The sequence below is a fragment of the Triturus cristatus genome, chromosome 6, assembly GCF_964204655.1.
Source record: "Triturus cristatus chromosome 6, aTriCri1.1, whole genome shotgun sequence".
NCBI classification, from domain to species: domain Eukaryota; kingdom Metazoa; phylum Chordata; class Amphibia; order Caudata; family Salamandridae; genus Triturus; species Triturus cristatus.
In genome coordinates, this window is record NC_140589.1 from 858696435 (window position 1) to 858720631 (window position 24197).

At 44.1% G+C, this 24197-nt stretch overlaps 1 protein-coding gene across 1 annotated transcript in view; it reads left to right on the forward strand.

Moving 5' to 3' along the window:
- LOC146817966 (uncharacterized) overlaps positions 1-24197 on the forward strand; it is a 737869-nt gene that overhangs the window by 386692 nt on the left and 326980 nt on the right. The window contains exon 7 of the mRNA XM_085611444.1: positions 2409-2547. Coding sequence (XP_085467570.1) covers positions 2409-2547 — 139 coding nt within the window. The remainder of the gene's footprint in view (positions 1-2408; positions 2548-24197) is intronic.

Below are 24197 nucleotides of genomic sequence, written 5' to 3' on the forward strand. Positions count from 1 at the left end.
GCCCGACCCTCGGAGTCCTCCAGTCGCCGGTCCATCAGGGCGCTCGCCTGGCCAAGCCGGCGCACCTCCTTCTGGAGGACCACCACGTCTGTCGTGAGGCTCGTCGTGGTCTGGGCCAGGGAGTCGACTCGGTCGTTTGTTTTGGACAAGTCTGCCCTCACAAGGCTCACATCCACCAGGACCGAGTCTATTTTTTGCGCTAAGGTGTCGAAACGCTGGTCCACCGAGGCCTTCATCTCTGCGATGGCGCCCATGACGTCCCGGAGGGTCAGATCCACCGGATGAGCGGATGCCTCCGCCGGGCCCACCGGGGATGCACGCGATGTCTCCGGAGAACCCTTCTGGAGCGTGTAGCGGTCCATACTGTTGGCCTGGTGCGCCGTGCCACGGCGGGTCGTCTTCACCTTCGCCCGGTCGCCATCTTGTTTGGTGGACATGCTGGCTCTTCCACCGTCGTGCCAAGCACCCCAAACGGGCCGCTATACCAAGTCACGGGTGCCAGGGGGGGGGCAGGGGCGACCACCGAACCGCGGGTCAACCCACCGCCGGCGGGTCAGCCGGGCTCCTGGACAAGGCCACACCACCACACCCCGCTCCGCAGTCCGACCCCGCTTGAGAGCTAGGAGGGCGCAAAAGCGAAAGTGAAAGTGCGGGGTACGCCAGTCGCCCAGCCCCGTTCGCCGCTGTTATTCACTTTGTCCCCGGATCGCCCCACTACTCCAATCCGGGGGGCCGGCGAGGAGAAGGCCACAACCTTCGATCGATGCTCCCACCGGCGTCTGGGGTCCGATTCGAGCCCAAAAAACGGGTGGCGCCTCAGCTCCGGTTCCCCAACACAGTCCCCTCAACAAGGACAGGATATCGCCAGGATTAATTCAGGAGGTCGCGGAGGTCCTCGGGAGCCTCGCACCTACGCGGCCATCTTGGTTGCGCGCTAGGCTCCTCCCCGGAGGCTAGCATTTAATGCAATTCCAGCGTAGAAAAAATTAAATCCACACGGCACCTGACTCTCAGAGGTCCCGATATAATGAATTCATAAGGTTTCCCAAGCCTCCTGCTATGACAAAGGGCCCCACTATGATGCATTAATTTGCACATGAAATCTCGTGATCCATTTACCATACTCCAAGTTGATATACTCGACCCCTTCCTTATATCTACATTGACAATTATAGATGCTCACTTTTTTGTCCTGAAGATGAACTCAACTAACTGAGTTCGAAAGGTCGTCGACCGCTTACAACATGAACCCATCATATTAAGTTAAAAAGAAAGTGGTTCAATTCTTGTTGTCAATGCGATGTCTTCTTTTAAAGTTCACTTTCACTTTCTATGTCACGCTTATTGTCACTGAGTATGTGAGCACCTGAATTTGTTTCACTGTGTAATAAAATATCTGTTATACCGTGACCTTCTTGTTCCTGCTCTATATTAACTATCGCTCTTTCTCTTTAAAATTAATTTCAAAAAACCTTTATTCATACGCTTACCCATTTTTAAGGTTTTTCTAACTTGGACCTTTTTAGGCCATTTAGAACCATTGTGTTTCTCTTCACTTCTTCCCCCAAACAGCAACTGAAAGTTGGTATGGTGGATGGGTTTTTAACACAAAGTTGTTTGTTAGGTCTGGGAGGCATTAAGTGGGCAGGCAGTGAGATCGCCACCTCAAGCCCTTACAGGACTTAATAGCCTCGCTGGTTCTCCCCTATATTCCTCTGTCATCCACCAGTAACCAGCTTCTGGTCACCTTCCCCTCATACCAATTGCAGTCGTTTTCTCCCAGAGGTTAAACCCTGCTCCACATAGGCGTGGTAAAAGCCAGAAGCACATCAATCAATGCTCACTTCAAATTGACCATTCCAGAGACGCAGTGAACACCCACCCACACAAAACTTTTGCATACCCTTGGGAGGACAAGGTATGAAAGTAACAGGCATATGGTCAGTTAGGAAAATAACCTGAATTAATCAAGAGAAGGATCACAATCTGCCACAAGGGCAACTGAGACACGCATTCTTCCACTCTGAACAGGAATGAAGCTGTAAAAATCCTAGCATGTTCATGTACACATCCATACCCTGCACAAAGGCACACTTTGATCTCTCCTGTTCAGCAAAGCAGCCCATATGTAAATGGACCCACTCTCCTAAGATTTGTTTAAACAAGAAGTTGTTGCCTTACCCCTGTATTAGTTGTGGATTACTCATGAGTTTACAAGAATGATTGATTAGTTGTGTCTTACTGGAGACTTAGATTTATTGTACTCATACATTTCCAGGAGTAAGACATATTTCCTAATAAACCTGAACCTCAAAGTTTTTTTTCTGTTTCACTCTAAGAAATCCATGGGCAGGAAATAACAAATTAGATCACTAGTATCCTCTATCCATCTTAATCCTTTTCTTTAGATCATCGAACTACAGGACGAGCTCACCAGAAGAGGAATCCTCAAGAGCAGGGGAGATTTTGAAGTATTTCACCAATTAATACAGGCTGGAGCGGAGGGTGCACAGCTCAAGGATACCCTTCAGGATGTGAAATCAAAGAGTTAGTTTCTTGTACATTTTTATTTGCTCATAATTACTCTTGAATTAAAATGTGCTTGTGCTTCGAATCACTTATGTTGGGCGTTTTGAAAATAAAAAATCTGTAAATAAGAGATTATTTCTCTGATCTATGGAGCTATTACGAGCTCTCTTCATTTCCTTATGCTTCCACAGGTAAGCGCAGACTTCTAAAGTGACTCAGGTTGGAGAAATGTAATTGGATCAGTTGAACACAAAATGAGGGGGGCTGCTTCATTCAAGATCAGGGACCCAAAACCAACTCTGTGTTCTGTAACTGTCCAACTGCTAGCACTGAGAACCAGTAGCGTCCCGTGGTGGGAGTGCTGCCGGGTGCTGACGTGGGGCGGGGGGTGTAGTAAACTGTGGATTATGGCCGCACAGAGGTAAGTACACAAACAAATAAATAAAACGAATTTCAGTGCTCGCGCTGCATCACCAAATGCGATGCAGCGCGCGCAATGAATTTGTTTTATTTATTTGTTTATGTACTTACCTCTGTGCGGCCGTATTCCGCAGTTTACTACCCCCAACCCTGCCCCTTCCCACCCCATGTCAGTGCCCGGCAGCACTCCCACCATGAGCCGCTACTGCTGAGAACTAGGTAAGGCTACCTCATAGTCAATCAGAGGCCTTGGGTCGAATGCCTCGTCATATACTGAATTGTGGAGACTCTGTACACTTGCAGGTCAGCATCGGCCCACTGTATGTCCCGCATTAAGCTGTTTGTTAGTAGAGGATGAAGGGCAAGGTCAGACTGGGGCAGAAAATAGGCCAGGTACCAAATTAAAAGTGGTCCCCCATTAGTGAATTAAAAAACGAAAAAAGTGGCCCATGTTTGCAATTGAGGCAGTTTTGGACTTGTAAAGATACGCTGTATAAGTGTGTTGCTAGGTAAATAAGATCTGTGGTTGCTGCAGATAATGTTTGAGGAAAATCAACAGTAAAACCGTCCCAGGAGACTGTAGTAATGACACAGGAGGCTTAAATGTGGCAATAAGCTTGAAGTTTATTCTTAAGTCTTCGGCACCCACAACCAGACGCTCCCGCTGCGCACCAGGATTTCCGACAACTGATTAACGTTGTCAGGACCCTGGAACACACCGAGCGGCATCCGATCATGGAACCCTTTTTAAAAGAACACATTGAAAGAGCGAGACATCCTCGTGCCGGGGTACCAGCACGAGCATGCAGTAACCACACACTATAACTTCTCCCTCTCCACAAGGAACAAAGTGAAGAGGCAAAAACATAACAAAGAACGTTGATAAGAGGTGAAACAAAAACTATTAAAGAAGATTGATCAGGCAAAATTATGAAGAAATATAAATATCATGACAAAACATAATCATTCAATTTGGAAGGTAATTTTCTACAACGAACTTCGAATTCCGGTGGTAAAGAATAGGTGTCAGAAGAGATCACAGCGGTGTCAGAGGCAGAGGCACATACTGGGCTAGAATGTGCAACGGGAGTCTGGGATGTGGAAGAACTTTCAACATCAGTTGCTGGATCATGTAACCAATAGGACCAGTCACAATGCTCAAATTCCTTTTTAGTTAAATTAAGTAAGGAATGAGCCTGTGAAACAGAAAGATGTACAAGAGATCTTTTGTTCCACCATCCTTTAATACCAAGTAAAGCTGAACCTCTGCTGACACCAGTGACTTGTACCGGTGGGGAGAATTTAAATAAACCTTTTGTTACTCTTTTGGGATTTTTGATGAGAACCCAATCACCAACTTTCAATTCGAGCGTGTCAAAAGTTTTTGCAGAGTCATGCATGGACTTCATGAGATTTTGTTTTTGTAAAACTTTGGATGCTAAATCTTGATGGCCATCAATGCTCTTGTTGTGTTTGTTAAGTAAGCAACTAGAACACAAACTTGTGTGAACAGTCCTACTTCTTAAAAGGGAAAAAGGGGAAACACCTGTGGTAAAATGAGGGGAAATATTATAAGACCACAGCTTGGCTTCAAAGAAATCTTGTACATCTTGATGAGAAGAAATGGCTGTTTGAATGGCATCCTTAACTAACCTGTTTGCCCTTTTCACCAAACCATTCGAGGTTGGTGAATATAGAGCGACCTTATAATGTTTGACATCACGCTCAGCTAGGAATGAACCACATTTCTCAGAAATGAAATGTGTGCCATTGTCTGTAACAATAACAGAAGGTGAACCTTCTACCGAAAATATTTTTTTAAAGAACTTAATGGCATTGAAGGAATTGGCTGAATCACAAAACATATGGTAAACCCATTTAGAGTGATGATCAATGAACAAGATGAGAAATTTTAGGTCATGTGGGAGAAGATCATAAGGTCCAGAAAAGTCTAAACCAACTTTTTCCCAAGGTTTATTGGGAAAAGGAACAGGATGTAAAGGAGTGTTCATAACTTTCAATTTTTTGTCAGATAAAAGACATTCAGGGCATCATTCTGTGTAAAACTTAACCTGAGATTCAAGAGATGGCCACCAATAGTGTGACTTAATAAGTTGTGAAGTCTTTGAAATTCCAAGATGACCTTGGTGTGCAAATTTAATGATGTCATTTCTAAGACTGGACAGGGGACCAAAAGAATCATGTCTCATCACCATACCATTGACCAAGGATAATTCAGATGCAACCATGGTGAAGGCTTTCAACTCATTGGAAAGTTTCCTATTTTCTGGCCATCCCTTAACAATATAATCAATTACAAGTTTTAGATTTTCATCTTTGTTGTGTGCTTCCAACCAGGAATGTTCAGTAATGTTAGGACACAATTTAACAGCATCTAGAGCAGTGACCACACATTCTGTGTCTTCTAAATCCTCAATTTCTGAAGGATCATGAAAAGCCATGCTTGAAAGGCAATCAGCCCTAAAGTTTCTCCCGCTAGAAATATGTTTTATAGAGAAGTGAAATTCCTGTAACTTGGAAAGCAGTCTAACAAGCTTGGCAGAAGCTTTACCAAGTCCATTACCATTGAGTAACTGCGTGAGGGGTTTGTGATTCGTAAACAGATCAAATACACGCCCCCAAATGTAATATTTAAATTTATCGATAGCCCAAACACAGGCGAGAGATTCGCGTTCAATAGTGCTATAATGGGTTTCAGATGGTTTAAGCATTCTTGATGAAAAAGCTATGGTGTGCTCTTTTCCTGAGACCCATTGGACAAGAACAGCCCCCAATCATGTGAGACTGGCATCCACCACTATGAAACTCTTTGAAGAATCATGAAAGGGATGCAGGGCAGGTGCTTCGACAATGAACTTTTTGACTTGATCAAATGAAGAAGAAATCTCTTCTGACCAATCAAACTTGGAGCCTTTGCGCAAAAGGGCACGCAATGGCTCAACCGTTTCAGCATATCCTTTGACAAAACGGGCGTAGTAATCTGCTAGGCCTAAGAACGATCAAAGTGAGTCTTTGTCTTTGGGTGGAGTAGCGTGGCTGATGGCTTTAATGAGGGATACTTTGGGTTTGATTCCTTCTGGAGACAAGGTATGACCCAAATAATTCAATTGCTGCGTAGCAAATTTATATTTTTCGGCCCTAATTGTCATGCCTGCCTCATCTAACCTTGTCAACACTGAAGACAAATTGGACAAGTGTGATTCCCAGTTATCAGAAAAAACCAAAATGCCATCTTGGTAGGCCTGGACCCCCGGCATGTTTTGAAAACGATTGTCCATAATCTTTTGGAAAACATTGGCCGCGGAGGCCAGGCCAAAGGGGAGTCTGAGGTACTTGTAAACCCCGAAAGGTGCGATGAACGTGGTGTACTCTTGTGAATCTGCAGTTAAAGGTACCTGGTGGTAGGCTGAACGCAAGTCAATGATTGAAAAAAAGTTTGCTCCCCCAGGTTTGCAAGAACTTAATGAATTTTAGGGAGGGGGTGACAGTTAATCAAGATGTTCTTATTTAATGTGCGCAAGTCCGCACATAATCTGACCTCTCCAGATTTCTTTCAGACAATGACGATGGGAGAAACCCACTCTCAGGAGTCAGAAGGAGCAATAACACCATCATCACGCAAAGATTTAAAAAAAGACTTGATTTCATCCTTCGCACTAAGAGGCAAAGGACGAACCTTGTGGACAAAGGGTTGAGCTTGTGGCTTAAGTCTAATTTAGTGTAGGAAACCTTTGACAGTCCCCAATTTATTCAAAAAAGTCTGGTAAATGTATCCAGAACTTTTTAAAGGTCAGAGGTGTGATCAGTGAGACATAAGCAATCAGTTCTAGGGTGTGGATAATTTCTAGACCCAGCAGGACTATAGCCTTGAGGAGGATCACCAAGAGTGATTGGGTTTTCAGAGCCCGGAACAAGACGTAAACCCATTTTGGCAAGGTCTTGCCAACCAATGATGTTGCGTCCTCTGACTGCAACATATACCTTTGTAAAAATGGACCTTTCTAAACATTCTAATCTTGAATTGAAGTAGCCTAGCATGTCTATCTCAAATTCGCCAAAAGCTTTTGGGTTGACGTCAGTTTGGAATAAGGATATGGATCCTTGCCATTTCTCATGAAACATGACATCTGATAATATAGTTATTGGTGATCCAGAATCTGCCATGATAGGAATCTCTATATTCCCAAAAAATGCCGTACCTATAGGTCCTTTGACAAAATGAGGAGTAAAAACAGAGTTACATTCAATTGATACAATCATATCTTGAAAATGATGTGTACAATCATCAACAGTTCAGAATATTCAATACTGTTGATTCTGGTAGGTCTTTTAGAAGATCTACATGATCCTTGAAAATGCCCTATTTTCTTACATAGTACACATCTTTTCCCAAGAGCAGGACAAATGGGGTGGTTTCCCAGGTGTGATTTTGATCCACATCTGTAACAAAAAGTGTTACCTTTTTTTACAAATTGTCTGAATGGTTTGTTAGTAACCACAGCATTAACAGAATTAACAATGTCTTGCACACGAGTTTTACAAGAGTTGAGAGATTGATCATTTTGAAGAACTTTGGATGTGATGATGGACCTCTCAATACTCTTGGCAATATCTATTGTTTCTTGCAGTGTAGGTTTCCTGCAGCTGAGTAGGCGTTCTTGTATTTTCCTGGAATAGCAAGCAAAGACAAATTGATCACGAATATAAATGTCTGGATCTGCCTCAAATTCACAAGTCGAAGCTAAAACTCGCAATTGCGCAATATATTCTTCAACTGTTTCATCTTCACGTTGTTTTCTCCTAAAGAAGTTGTGTCTTTCAAGCATTATATTTGACTCTTCGTCATAATGTCTTGCTAGACAAGATAACTCTTCCTTATAAGAATTCCAATGCTCTGCATCACCTGCTTCTCCACTAGGTGTGGGAAATTTGGGTAAATTCTCGAAGACATGCTGTGCCGCAAGACCTAGACAACCGTACAAGATTGCAACTTTACGTTCCGGATAAAACTTGACAGCATCAATGGCAACGATGTGATTCTCAAAAGCTTTTATCCATTGACGCCATGGAATACTGGGTTTGCCAGGTTGTTGCAAAAAGGGAGGAGGTTGCGCAAATGGGTGCTAAAAGCCTGACTAATTTCTTTATTCCTTCTTCGGACGAGCTCCAGCGGATGTGTCGCTCCATTAAGTCAGGATCCCCTCGAGACCATGCATCTCCCAAACTGCTTGCAGAGAGTATTGAGATCCTTGAACCTTATATTAGAGATGTTCTGGAACTCTCCTTCAGTTCCGGCATCGTACCTCAAAGCTGGAAACAGGCTGTAGTACTCCCGCTCCAAAAAAAACCTAACTTCAGCTGGGACAGGATGGACAATCTCCGACCCATCTCACTCCTCCCCTACATGGCAAAAGTGGCAGAAAAGGTGGCTAATCTTCAACTTATGGCCTTTGTGGAGAAAGCCAACTTGCTTCACACCACTCAGTTTGGCTTTCGTGCCCGCCACTCTACGGAGTCTGCATTACTCATGGCCACTGAGACCATTAGGAAAGGGGTCGATGAGGGGCACACTATGGCCCTCATTCTACTTGACCTTAGTGCAGCTTTTGACACTGTAGCACATTTCACCTTGCTACAGTGTCTTAATAAAGGAGAAATCATGGGCTCAGCGCTCAGGTGGATCCAATCTTTCCTCACTGACAGGGGTTTTCAGGTCAGACAGGGAGAACATTACTCTCGTATGGTCACTCTTGATCAAGGGGTTCCTCAGGGCTCTGCCCTGAGCCCCACCCTGTTCAACCTTTATGTCTCCCCTGTTGCTACTATTGTGGAAAGTTACGATCTTCAACTAGTGTCATACGCTGATGACACACAGCTGGTCATCTCGCTGTCACGAGCACCTGATGTTGCGGCATCCAGCTTCAGTGCCTGCATGCAGGAGCTTGCATCCTGGATGTCTAATAACTGCCTGAAGCTGAATGGGTCCAAAACTGAAGTGCTCGTGGTGGGAGGTGTACCAAATGTGTGGTCATCGGCCTGGTGGCCAGCATGCCTGGGCTCCACTCCAGTGCCTTGTCAACAGGCAAAAAACCTGGGAGTGATGTTTGATATTGAACTTTCATTCACTCCCCAGATTAATCTGGTGGTTGGAATATGCTTCGGCATGCTTAAGAGCCTAAGGAAGATTCTTGATCTACTCCCAGTCAGTGCCAGGCAGACCCTTGTACATGCTTTGGTCACACCCAGACTCGATTATTCTAACCTCCTGTATCTGGGTGTTACAGCGAGAAGCCTTAAGCGTCTCCAGGTACTTCAAAATGCCACAGCCCGGTTGGTACTGAGGCTTCCTAGAAGAACGCCCTCTAAAGATGCCTTGAAGTCCCTTCACTGGCTTCCGGTCAGGGAGAGGATTATCTTCAAGGCACTCTGCATGTGTCATCGCATTATAATGGACAGGGCGCCTGCACCCCTTCACAACCTCATTACCCCTTATAGACCGGAGCGGATGCTCAGATCCTCGGGCACTGGACTAGTAGCCGTCCCCAAAATTCGTAAAGCTCGAATGGGGGGGAGATCTTTCAGGCTTCTTGCAGCCAAAAATTGGAACATGCTCCCGATGGAGCTGCGCCTCGAACCCTCAGAGACTAAATTTCGCAAAGCATTAAAAACTCACCTCTTCCACTCAGCAATGATGTGACCTCCTTGCTCTAGCCGCCTCTCATTTCTTTTCAGCGCGGGGACACGCCAGGGTGCGTAACCATGCGCTTTATAAACTTCCATAATAATAATAATAAATTGTTGAGAGGTAGCCATGGATGAAGATTGAATGAGCTAATAAACTATGAATAATGAGGAATCACCGTAATAAAGTTAAAACACAATTTTTCCATAAAGTACACATGAACAAATAAACAAAATGGAAATAATCAGTAAATGGATGGTTACATGATGAGAAATGTCAACAATTTTCTCAGGTTTAAAATCAGCACAAAATAGTTAATAGTGATGAGCCTATCACCGAATAAGAAGGCTCAGAATGAGACAACCTGCAAAGTTTGAAATTAAAACAAAAGGTGTGCCTGTCACCGTTAAATCGTGCAGGCTATGTGATTCTACAAGTGCTGAAAGTTTTAAAATAAAGCGAAGAGGGTGTGCCTGTCACCGCGAAAGCGTGCAGGCTAGATCCTACCTTTAACTTGCTTCAGACGCGTCTTTTACAGTGTTGTGGCGAGGATAATGGGAGCGATGAGTTGCCAGGCAACCAGAAAAGCTGAAATGGCCGACTACGTGAAGACGCTTGCAGCGTCAGTAAGCTGCGTCAGAGGGCGTCAATGACAATCGGTGATTTGCTCCCGTTGCTATGGAGACCAATCCCGAAGTACCTGACGTCATCTAGCAGCTTCCGTAATTTCTCCGAAATTGTCGGGGAGACGTGGTGAATGAAGCAGGAACCGCCTGTGGTTTTCAGCTCGAGTAGGAAGTTCAGTGAAGAAAAATTAGCGAGGCTCATCAAGGAAATGCCGAGGAGGAGGAGCTTTGGCTGGTGGGTGCTGGACACATAGCTTCGTCCACTCGTTGCCAAATGTAGTGAGGAGACTGGAGTCTTAAATGTGGCAATAAGCTTGAAGTTTATTCTTAAGTCTTCGGCACCCACAACCAGACGCTCCCGCTTTGCACCAGGATTCCCGACAACTGATTAACGTTGTCAGAACCCTGGAACACACCGAGCGGCGTCCGATCATGGAACCCTTTTTAAAAGAACACATTGAAAGAGCGAGACATCCTCGTGCCGGGGTACCAACACGAGGATGCAGTAACCACACACTACAGAGACCATAAACCAGGCCCACAAACAGCCCAAAAAACAGCCTGCACACTGACCCTCTAGGCCAGTCCGACCTTGACAAAGGGTTACGATCTGTGTCCTTAAATCTCCTACTGGTTTTGGTACATGAATCTCGCAGTAGCTCACAGCTCAGCTCAGCTAAGCTCCCACCATCATTGTGTGTCTATGCCCTTGCCTGCGTGAACAGGAAGATATACTCTTATGCAGTGTCTTGCTCTTCAGTAGATGGGTACTCTAAGACCCGCATATAAAGCCTCTCTGTCTGTGAATGCAGCAAATTGTAAAACACAACGTAGCAGATTCATGTTGTGCATCAAATGTGTCCTCCCCTTCCACTGTTTTTTTATCATTTAATAATATTTATTTTTTATTATAAACGTTTGTCTTGCATTTAGTTATTTAAATCCTAATTATGGAGTCTTTTTTCATATTTATCAAAGTCCTTTCTGCCAAAATCTTACTGTGTTCTCCTTTGAGATAAAATTGCTATCATACTTAGCACATCTTAGCTAATCTACATACACCCTTAAGCAATATTTTCAAGTGTTTCTCCTCAATATTTACCCTTCCAGTGTCGTAATTTTGTATTTTAGCTACAATAAGTGGTGGAAAAATGCTCACCTGTAGTAAAGCTTCTATGACTTACTAGTAATCTCATTACTCTGATTCATTACCCAATTCTACTTCCTCGTCCCAGGCCTTCAATTATGAAGAGTCCATATATTGGAAGCAGGAACCCCACTTCCACCCAAAATAAAAAGTTTAAACTTCCTCTCCTTAATGTGTGTCTGTAAAGGGTCACGGGTCCCCCAAAACCCCCTGAGATGACTTGCAAAGCAGCTGACCTGACTGTGATCGAAGCAGGGCACACTTGAGAGAGTCAGGAGGGTCATAACGGGGGAGTAAAATAGGAGTGGGAGATTACGGGCAGGTAAAGGAAGCATTATTTAATGATCTACCAAAGCAGGCATTGGTGCCTTTCAAGGTAGACAACTAGAAAGAGCAAAGTCCTGGCACAAACAAGGAAAGATCAAACCCAGATGGCCAGGAAGCAAGGAAGGAATACACCAGAGCAAAATCATGCCCAGAGGAATGTCTAGGCCAGCCAGCTCAGCAAGAGGTTTGCTGGAGAACCCCCAACAGTCAAAAATAAGTAGGCGGGCAGGACCCATTCATGAAAAGCCATGTCCCTACTAGAAGAATAAAATAAACTCCTGATCCCACTTCAACAGTTCCCAGAAACCAACGCAAAACCGGGATGGAGGGGCATGAAGAGGGTCCAAGGAATACATGGGAGCAACAACAATCTGTTGTGACCAAACTGTTGCCATTCCTTCTCCTTAGCTACATCTTCTCTACTGCTCAGCCAGGATGAGTGCTGGAGTGCTTGGTGATGAATGGAATGCTGAAGGGTTGGTGATGTCATAGAAGCATGAGTGCCTGGTGATGTGCTGAGTGTCAGTTGTAGTGTACAGGCTGAGCAGCAGGAAGGCTGCTCCTGATGGGACTATCTGTTATCATCTACCTAGTTACCTGGAACATCCCTTGTAACTAAACTTAAATAAACAATTGGGGAGAGGAGTTGGCCTAACGGCTAGGGCGGTCGACCCCGAATCTGGGGAACCGGGTTCGAGTCTCGGCAATGATGCTGAACATCCTGTGATTCTGGACAAATCACTTAATCTCCCCGTGCCTTACAAAAAAATGAATGTGTCCTCATGTAACGTAACTGGTGCTATGTAAAGCGCTGTGATACCCGATACCTTCGGGTCAAGTTCACGCTATATAAAACTCCGTAAAAATTTTTTACTTTGTATTACAAAATTTTGGCGGTTATTTGACAAGAGCATACGTTTTGGGTAAGACAGACTGTATATGAAGCTACTGAAGAAACTGGAACTAAGGAATCTACTGAAGAAACTGGATGTAAGGAACCTGAGGGAAAAACAACGCCCTGGTCAGCCCCACCAGTGTCCCTCATCACCTGGAATGCCAGCAGTCTGGGGTGTTTGACCTTCTTGACAACAATGAACTTTATGTATTGAAGTCAACTAGCCTGCTTGTCTACGTGCCCTGATGTGTTTGATTTCAACAAGTGGTGGAAACCCTTTGAGTTGCTGTAAGTGTACACAGAACTGCTTACTGAGTCAGATAGTGCAACTGGCAGTACTTCTTTGATTTAATCAAACAGCCAGCGTTGATCTGTTTTGTGTGGATGACACAGAGCTGATGCGTGTATTTGGAGGCAATCGGCAGCGTTTACTTTGAAGTTATCAAACGGGGTTTGGTGTGATGAAACAGCTGCTCGTTACCTGTGGTACTAATGGTGAAGGTGCTGTGGAAATTATTAATAACGGTAAGTTCTGCAATGCTGTGGGGGCATTCTAACTCAGACTTTGGCTTGTTGAGGGTAGCGCGGAGTGCATGCCCTTTTACCGTTGGGTTTTGCAGGATTCAAATGGCCACAAGACTGTCATCTATGTATGGCTCGTGTCCACTTACCAGGATGTGAGGCGGCGTTCGAAAATGCCAACGTGCGCTGCACTGCATCATGGATGTGTCCTCTCCTGCTGCCACCCAAGTCTTCGCTGTGAGCACTGTGATGCACTCTGAATGAGTTAGCACCAAGCATAACTTGGCGGTGGACCTTCACTCTTGGTGAAGTTACGAGACAATGAGGATAGTGCGTCATCACCGTGATGACTGCTGGGAGGTCACCAACTAGACCGCGCTCTGTCCGCGCACTGCTTGTTCTAAGGTTACAGAAAGTGGTGTGCGGCATGCATCGGTAGCATGAGCGGGAGCGGATTTGTGTTGTGCGGCGGCATTTATTCCATCTGCCAATCGAGATAAGGTTTGTCCAACTTGAACATGCGGTGAGGTATAGACCTGACAGGGGAATAAGAGATAAGGGAAGATTGATGCTCTTGCACAATACTTTGAATTGGAAACTGAGTGGTGTTTTGTTTCTCGGGTGAGGGATCGCTCACCAGGGGAATTTGAAATATTTTTTGGACTGCCTATACTTTCCCTAGTTTGCTGATGATGTTTTATTACGTTAAATATTTTATTTCAGTGGTCATTAAACTGCAATGTCTATTTCATGCCATAAGCAGCTTCTGTTCATGTTGATGCTTGCTAGTCTTATTATTGGTTTGCTTGTTCATTGTTTATGTTATATGGTGATGTATGGGGGATATATATGCTATTCTGTTTTTCCTGCTAAAGTTTATGCTAAATGTGAGTTGATTTGACTCTTTCTCAATGATTATAGAGTCTTGTATGCTGGCTTGCGGTCTTGTGTGTTTAAAAATGCTGTGCGTGTTGTGAGGTTTTGCCTTCTAGTTTGTAGTTGTAAGGTTGTGATTACACTAGTACGGAGTTGTAGGGTGGTGAGTACCCTAATACTGACCTGTAGGGTTGTCAGTACCCTAGTACAGAGTTGTAGGGTGGTGGGTACCCATGTACAAAGTTGTAGGGTGGTGAGTACCCTAGTACAGAGATTTTGGGTGGTGAGTCCCGTAGTACACAGCTGTAGGGTTGTGAGTACCCTAGTACAGAGTTGTAGGGTTGTGAGTACCCTAGTACAGAGTTGTAGGGCTGTGTTCACCTCAGTGCTGAGTTGGTCTTTCCCAGTGTTGAGTTGCAGGTGTGTGTATTTGTTACTGTGTGAAATGTGTTTAAAGGTCAGAGGTGTGATCAGTGAGACATAAGCAATCAGTTCTAGGGTGTGGATAATTTCTAGACACAGCAGGACTATAGCCTTGAGGAGGATCACCAAGAGTGATTGGGTTTTCAGAGCCCGGAACAAGACGTAAACCCATTTTGGCAAGGTCTTGCCAACCAATGATGTTGCGTCCTCTGACTGCAACATATACCTTTGTAAAAATGGACCTTTCTAAACATTCTAATCTTGAATTGAAGTAGCCTAGCATGTCTATCTCAAACTCGCCAAAAGCTTTTGGGTTGACGTCAGTTTGGAATAAGGATATGGATCCTTGCCATTTCTCATGAAACATGACATCTGATAATATAGTTATTGGTGATCCAGAATCTGCCATGATAGGAATCTCTATATTTCCAAAAAATGCCGTACCTATAGGTCCTTTGACAAAATGAGGAGTAAAAACAGAGTTACATTCAATTGATACAATCATATCTTGAAAATGATGTGTACAATCATCAACAGTTCAGAATATTCAATACTGTTGATTCTGGTAGGTGTTTTAGAAGATCTACATGATCCTTGAAAATGCCCTATTTTCTTACATAGTACACATCTTTTCCCAAGAGCAGGACAAATGGGGTGGTTTCCCAGGTGTGATTTTGATCCACATCTGTAACAAAAAGTGTTACCTTTTTTTACAAATTGTCTGAATGGTTTGTTAGTAACCACAGCATTAACAGAATTAACAATGTCTTGCACGCGAGTTTTACAAGAGTTGAGAGATTGATCATTTTGAAGAACTTTGGATGTGATGATGGACCTCTCAATACTCTTGGCAATATCTATTGTTTCTTGCAGTGTAGGTTTCCTGCAGCTGAGTAGGCGTTCTTGTATTTTCCTGGAATAGCAAGCAAAGACAAATTGATCACGAATATAAATGTCTGGATCTGCCTCAAATTCACAAGTCGAAGCTAAAACTCGCAATTGCGCAATATATTCTTCAACTGTTTCATCTTCACGTTGTTTTCTCCTAAAGAAGTTGTGTCTTTCAAGCATTATATTTGACTCTTCGTCATAATGTCTTGCTAGACAAGATAACTCTTCCTTATAAGAATTCCAATGCTCTGCATCACCTGCTTCTCCACTAGGTGTGGAAAATTTGGGTAAATTCTCGAAGACATGCTGTGCCGAAAGACCTAGTCAACCGTTCAAGATTGCAACTTTACGTTCCGGATAAAACTTGACAGCATCAATGGCAACGATGTGATTCTCAAAAGCTTTTATCCATTGACACCATGGAATACTGGGTTTGCCAGGTTGTTGCAAAAAGGGAGGAGGTTGCGCAAATGGGTGCTAAAAGCCTGACTAATTTCTTTATTCCTTCTTCGGACGAGCTCCAGCGGATCTGTCGCTCCATTAAGTCAGGATCCCCTCGAGACCCTGCATCTCCCAAACTGCTTGCAGAGAGTATTGAGATCCTTGAACCTTATATTAGAGATGTTCTGGAACTCTCCTTCAGTTCCGGCATCGTACCTCAAAGCTGGAAACAGGCTGTAGTACTCCCGCTCCAAAAAAAACCTAACTTCAGCTGGGACAGGATGGACAATCTCCGACCCATCTCACTCCTCCCCTACATGGCAAAAGTGGCAGAAAAGGTGGCTAATCTTCAACTTATGGCCTTTGTGGAGAAAGCCAACTTGCTTCACACCACTCAGTTTGGCTTTCGTGCCCGCCACTCTACGGAGTCTGCATTACTCATGGCCACTGAGACCATTAGGAAAGGGGTCGATGAGGGGCACACTATGGCCCTCATTCTACTTGACCTTAGTGCAGCTTTTGACACTGTAGCACATTTCACCTTGCTACAGTGTCTTAATAAAGGAGGAATCATGGGCTCAGCGCTCAGGTGGATCCAATCTTTCCGCACTGACAGGGGTTTTCAGGTCAGACAGGGAGAACATTACTCTCGTATGGTCACTCTTGATCAAGGGGTTCCTCAGGGCTCTGCCCTGAGCCCCACCCTGTTCAACCTTTATGTCTCCCCTGTTGCTACTATTGTGGAAAGTTACGATCTTCAACTAGTGTCATACGCTGATGACACACAGCTGGTCATCTCGCTGTCACGAGCACCTGATGTTGCGGCATCCAGCTTCAGTGCCTGCATGCAGGAGCTTGCATCCTGGATGTCTAATAACTGCCTGAAGCTGAATGGGTCCAAAACTGAAGTGCTCGTGGTGGGAGGTGTACCAAATGTGTGGTCATCGGCCTGGTGGCCAGCATGCCTGGGCTCCACTCCAGTGCCTTGTCAACAGGCAAAAAACCTGGGAGTGATGTTTGATATTGACCTTTCATTCACTCCCCAGATTAATCTGGTGGTTGGAATATGCTTCGGCATGCTTAAGAGCCTAAGGAAGATTCTTGATCTACTCCCAGTCAGTGCCAGGCAGACCCTTGTACATGCTTTGGTCACACCCAGACTCGATTATTCTAACCTCCTGTATCTGGGTGTTACAGCGAGAAGCCTTAAGCGTCTCCAGGTACTTCAAAATGCCACAGCCCGGTTGGTACTGAGGCTTCCTAGAAGAACGCCCTCTAAAGATGCCTTGAAGTCCCTTCACTGGCTTCCGGTCAGGGAGAGGATTATCTTCAAGGCACTCTGCATGTGTCATCGCATTATAATGGACAGGGCGCCTGCACCCCTTCACAACCTCATTACCCCTTATAGACCGGAGCGGATGCTCAGATCCTCGGGCACTGGACTAGTAGCCGTCCCCAAAATTCGTAAAGCTCGAATGGGGGGGAGATCTTTCAGGCTTCTTGCAGCCAAAAATTGGAACATGCTCCCGATGGAGCTGCGCCTCGAACCCTCAGAGACTAAATTTCGCAAAGCATTAAAAACTCACCTCTTCCACTCAGCAATGATGTGACCTCCTTGCTCTAGCCGCCTCTCATTTCTTTTCAGCGCGGGGACACGCCAGGGTGCGTAACCATGCGCTTTATAAACTTCCATAATAATAATAATAAATTGTTGAGAGGTAGCCATGGATGAAGATTGAATGAGCTAATAAACTATGAATAATGAGGAATCACCGTAATAAAGTTAAAACACAATTTTTCCATAAAGTACACATGAACAAATAAACAAAATGGAAATAATCAGTAAATGGATGGTTAAATGATGAGAAATGTCAACAATTTTCTCAGGTTTAAAATCAGCACAAAATAGTTAATAGTGATGAGCCTATCACCGAATAAGAAGGCTCAGAATGAGACAACCTGCAAAGTTTGAAATTAAAACAAAAGGTGTGCCTGTCACCGTTAAATCGTGCAGGCTATGTGATTCTACAAGTGCTGAAAGTTTTAAAATAAAGCGAAGAGGGTGTGCCTGTCACCGCGAAAGCGTGCAGGCTAGATCCTACCTTTAACTTGCTTCGGACGCGTCTTTTACAGTGTTGTGGCGAGGATAATGGGAGCGATGAGTTGCCAGGCAACCAGAAAAGCTGAAATGGCCGACTACGTGAAGACGCTTGCAGCGTCAGTAAGCTGCGTCAGAGGGCGTCAATGACAATCGGTGATTTGCTCCCGTTGCTATGGAGACCAATCCCGAAGTACCTGACGTCATCTAGCAGCTTCCGTAATTTCTCCGAAATTGTCGGGGAGACGTGGTGAATGAAGCAGGAACCGCCTGTGGTTTTCAGCTCGAGTAGGAAGTTCAGTGAAGAAAAATTAGCGAGGCTCATCAAGGAAATGCCGAGGAGGAGGAGCTTTGGCTGGTGGGTGCTGGACACATAGCTTCGTCCACTCGTTGCCAAATGTAGTGAGGAGACTGGAGTCTTAAATGTGGCAATAAGCTTGAAGTTTATTCTTAAGTCTTCGGCACCCACAACCAGACGCTCCCGCTTTGCACCAGGATTCCCGACAACTGATTAACGTTGTCAGAACCCTGGAACACACCGAGCGGCGTCCGATCATGGAACCCTTTTTAAAAGAACACATTGAAAGAGCGAGACATCCTCGTGCCGGGGTACCAACACGAGGATGCAGTAACCACACACTACAGAGACCATAAACCAGGCCCACAAACAGCCCAAAAAACAGCCTGCACACTGACCCTCTAGGCCAGTCCGACCTTGACAAAGGGTTACGATCTGTGTCCTTAAATCTCCTACTGGTTTTGGTACATGAATCTCGCAGTAGCTCACAGCTCAGCTCAGCTAAGCTCCCACCATCATTGTGTGTCTATGCCCTTGCCTGCGTGAACAGGAAGATATACTCTTATGCAGTGTCTTGCTCTTCAGTAGATGGGTACTCTAAGACCCGCATATAAAGCCTCTCTGTCTGTGAATGCAGCAAATTGTAAAACACAACGTAGCAGATTCATGTTGTGCATCAAATGTGTCCTCCCCTTCCACTGTTTTTTTATCATTTAATAATATTTATTTTTTATTATAAACGTTTGTCTTGCATTTAGTTATTTAAATCCTAATTATGGAGTCTTTTTTCATATTTATCAAAGTCCTTTCTGCCAAAATCTTACTGTGTTCTCCTTTGAGATAAAATTGCTATCATACTTAGCACATCTTAGCTAATCTACATACACCCTTAAGCAATATTTTCAAGTGTTTCTCCTCAATATTTACCCTTCCAGTGTCGTAATTTTGTATTTTAGCTACAATAAGTGGTGGAAAAATGCTCACCTGTAGTAAAGCTTCTATGACTTACTAGTAATCTCATTACTCTGATTCATTACCCAATTCTACTTCCTCGTCCCAGGCCTTCAATTATGAAGAGTCCATATATTGGAAGCAGGAACCCCACTTCCACCCAAAATAAAAAGTTTAAACTTCCTCTCCTTAATGTGTGTCTGTAAAGGGTCACGGGTCCCCCAAAACCCCCTGAGATGACTTGCAAAGCAGCTGACCTGACTGTGATCGAAGCAGGGCACACTTGAGAGAGTCAGGAGGGTCGTAACGGGGGAGTAAAATAGGAGTGGGAGATTACGGGCAAATAAAGGAAGCATTATTTCATGATCTACCAAAGCAGGCATTGGTGCCTTTCAAGGTAGACAACTAGAAAGAGCAAAGTCCTGGCACAAACAAGAAAAGATCAAAACCAGATGGCCAGGAAGCATGGAAGGAATACACCAGAGCAAAATCATGCCCAGAGGAATGTCTAGGCCAGCCAGCTCAGCAGAAGGTTTGCTGGAGAACCCCCAACAGTCAAAAATAAGTAGGCGGGCAGGACCCATTCATGAAAAGCCATGTCCCTACTAGAAGAATAAAATAAACTCCTGATCCCACTTCAACAGTTCCCAGAAACCAACGCAAAACCGGGATGGAGGGGCATGAAGAGGGTCCAAGGAATACATGGGAACAACAACAATCTGTTGTGACCAAACTGTTGCCATTCCTTCTCCTTAGCTACATCTTCTCTACTCCTCAGCCAGGATGAGTGCTGGAGTGCTTGGTGATGAATGGAATGCTGAAGGGTTGGTGATGTCATAGAAGCATGAGTGCCTGGTGATGTGCTGAGTGTCAGTTGGAGTGTACAGGCTGAGCAGCAGGAAGGCTGATATCTGTTATCATCTACCTAGTTACCTGGAACATCCCTTGTAACTAAACTTAAATAAACAATTGGGGAGAGGAGTTGGCCTAACGGCTAGGGCGGTCGACCCCGAATCTGGGGAACCGGGTTCGAGTCTCGGCAATGATGCTGAACATCCTGTGATTCTGGACAAATCACTTAATCTCCCCGTGCCTTACAAAAAAATGAATGTGTCCTCATGTAACGTAACTGGTGCTATGTAAGGCGCTCTGATACCCGATACCTTCGGGTCAAGTTCACGCTATATAAAACTCCGTAAAAAAAAATTACTTTGTATTACAAAATTTTGGCGGTTATTTGACAAGAGCATACGTTTTGGGTAAGACAGACTGTATATGAAGCTACTGAAGAAACTGGAACTAAGGATTCTACTGAAGAAACTGGATGTAAGGAACCTGAGGGAAAAACAACGCCCTGGTCAGCCCCACCAGTGTCCCTCATCACCTGGAATGCCAGCAGTCTGGGGTGTTTGACCTTCTTGACAACAATGAACTTTATGTATTGAAGTCAACTAGCCTGCTTGTCTACGTGCCCTGATGTGTTTGATTTCAACAAGTGGTGGAAACCCTTTGAGTTGCTGTAAGTGTACACAGAACTGCTTACTGAGTCAGATAGTGCAACTGGCAGTACTTCTTTGATTTAATCAAACAGCCAGCGTTGATCTGTTTTGTGTGGATGACACAGAGCTGATGCGTGTATTTGGAGGCAATCGGCAGCGTTTACTTTGAAGTTATCAAACGGGGTTTGGTGTGATGAAACAGCTGCTCGTTACCTGTGGTACTAATGGTGAAGGTGCTGTGGAAATTATTAGTAACGGTAAGTTCTGCAATGCTGTGGGGGCATTCTAACTCAGACTTTGGCTTGTTGAGGGTAGCGCGGAGTGCATGCCCTTTTACCGTTGGGTTTTGCAGGATTCAAATGGCCACAAGACTGTCATCTATGTATGGCTCGTGTCCACTTACCAGGATGTGAGGCGGCGTTCGAAAATGCCAACGTGCGCTGCACTGCATCATGGATGTGTCCTCTCCTGCTGCCACCCAAGTCTTCGCTGTGAGCACTGTGATGCACTCTGAATGAGTTAGCACCAAGCATAACTTGGCGGTGGACCTTCACCCTTGGTGAAGTTATGAGACAATGAGGATAGTGCGTCATCACCGTGATGACTGCTGGGAGGTCACCAACTAGACCGCGCTCTGTCCGCGCACTGCTTGTTCTAAGGTTACAGAAAGTGGTGTGCGGCATGCATCGGTAGCATGAGCGGGAGCGGATTTGTGTTGTGCGGCGGCATTTATTCCATCTGCCAATCGAGATAAGGTTTGTCCAACTTGAACATGCGGTGAGGTATAGACCTGACAGGGGAATAAGAGATAAGGGAAGATTGATGCTCTTGCACAATACTTTGAATTGGAAACTGAGTGGTGTTTTGTTTCTCGGGTGAGGGATCGCTCACCAGGGGAATTTGAAATATTTTTTGGATTGCCTATACTTTCCCTAGTTTGCTGATGATGTTTTATTACGTTAAATATTTTATTTCAGTGGGCATTAAACTGCAATGTCTATTTCATGCCATAAGCAGCTTCTGTTCATGTTGATGCTTGCTAGTCTTATTATTGGTTTGCTTGTTCATTGTTTATGTTATATGGTGATGTATGGGGGATATATATGCTATTCTGTTTTTCCTGCTAAAGTTTATGCTAAATGTGAGTTGATTTGACTCTTTCTCAATGATTATAGAGTCTTGTATGCTGGCTTGCGGTCTTGTGTGTTTAAAAATGCTGTGCGTGTTGTGAGGTTTTGCCTTCTTGTTTGTAGCTGTAAGGTTGTGATTACACTAGTACGGAGTTGTAGGGTGGTGAGTACCCTAATACTGACCTGTAGGGTTGTCAGTACCCTAGTACAGAGTTTTAGGGTGGTGGGTACCCATGTACAAAGTTGTAGGGTGGTGAGTACCCTAGTACAGAGATTTTGGGTGGTGAGTCCCGTAGTACACAGCTGTAGGGTTGTGAGTACCCTAGTACAGAGTTGTAGGGTTGTGAGTACCCTAGTACAGAGTTGTAGGGCTGTGTTCACCTCAGTGCTGAGTTGGTCTTTCCCAGTGTTGAGTTGCAGGTGTGTGTATTTGTTACTGTGTGAAATGTGTTGCCTGAGATTCTTGTTGGGTGAGAGGTATAGGGTGTGGTGTGTGTTACGCCACGTCCTCTTTAGTCTCGGTATGCTTCCAGATTTATGTTCCCTAAGGAAGGGGGATGGGGTATATCTAAATGCATTTAATTGATTCAGTAGGTGTTGATTACTTTAGGAGTTATTGTTTGCTCAGGAATATTCTGTCAATTCCATCATGATTTTAATGCATGTATGCATTAGGAATGTTCCATCAATCATTTGTGAATTTAAAGTGTTTATTTGTTTGGCAATGAAACTTGATCTTCAATTTTCTTGCTTTTGAGTCATATGTATGTATCTGTTCTTTGCATGATTTTTGTTTATAGTTTCCCTAAGGAAAGGGGACATGTTGTGACTTAAATGCTTCCATTCCTTTTTCTTAGCTACATCTTCCCTACTGCTCAACCAGGATGAGTGGTGGAGTGCTTGGTGATGAATGGAATGCTGAATGCTTGGTGATGTCATAGAATGCATGGATGCCTGGTGATGTGCTGAGTGTCGGTTGGAGTGTGCAAGTTGAGCAGCAGGGAGGCTGCTCCTGGTGAGGCTATCTGTTATCATCTACATACTTACTTGGAACATTCCTTGTGACTAAGCTTAAATAAACAATCTTCAGAACATACACCTCGGCTAATGGACTTTCAGATAGCAAGAGGTGCAAACTTATAGGAGAACAATAAAACACAAGGAAACCCAGACAAAACTGGACAGTGATGCAAGGGAGGAACAAAAAACACAAAAGCTGATAGGGGCAGGAAATATCATCCTAAAACACTTGCCCAAAAATGGGTGAGAGTGGACCAGAAACCCAAGAGAGAGACAAAGTTGGAGGAGCATACACTAAGTAAAAAATCACAAGGAGAAAACCTAAAAAGAAATCCTCAGGACCAAGCCTAATAGAAACCAAGTGCAGTCTTCAAAAAAAGGCCAACAAATGCAGTAGTCCACACCAGAACACAAGCATCCTGTATCTTAGCAAAACCCAGCCCCAACATAAACAGGAAACCATTAAACACTAAACGTCACACAAGAAAAAACAGGGTGGGGGGTCAAGCCAATATGAAGCAGTCCTACCCAAAGAATGCGGTTAACCCCAAGCAATAGCCTGGATCACCAAGGGAGTTAAAAGAGTGAACGTGGAGCACACAGAGAAAGCCCAACCCAAGCCCAAATATGTAATATGGTGCATTTGTCCAGCCCTCCAACAATCCCACTCCGCAAACAAATAAATGCTCTGGACAGGAAGTGCTGCAGGTTGGAAAAAGGAGGCAAAGGTGTCTGCCCCATAATAACAAAGCCACTGCAGAATGCACCCAAACCCAACACAAGTAAAGATTAATAAAGGGAGGATGGGGTACATACCTTGAATTAATAAGTACATGGAAGGTACATATGTAAAATAATGGCAATATATGTAGATTTAAGTTGGATTTAATAAACTCAGACTTTCAAGTATTGCTGTACTTTAAGCTAATTTATTTGTTTTTATAATTTATTTTTGTTATTCAATAGTGAACAATGGTAGATAAAACATGTATCATAAAAATGTACTTATTTTTTCAGTGACCTATATATGTGTTAAACATAGAATAATATAACCATAAGTAATATGTACATTCGTTAAGCAGAACTAACAAATATCTATATATCTATAAACATAATTATTATACACATTTATTCAAAGGAATACACATATATAGGTACACATAAATAGTCCAAATAAATGCTTATATACACATGGATAAGCAGTATATTTATGTTTGAGTATGGTGGTTATGTGAGGAAGAGCCAACTCATGAGTAGTCTTCTGAAGATATGGTAGTTATATGTGGATCTTTTGTTTGGGGTAAAAGGGTTACATAGTTTGGCTTCTTGAACAGAGGAGGTGCCACCTATGTTTTTTTCTTGTATGGTGGGATTTTGAGGCGAGGTGCCAATCTAGAGTGG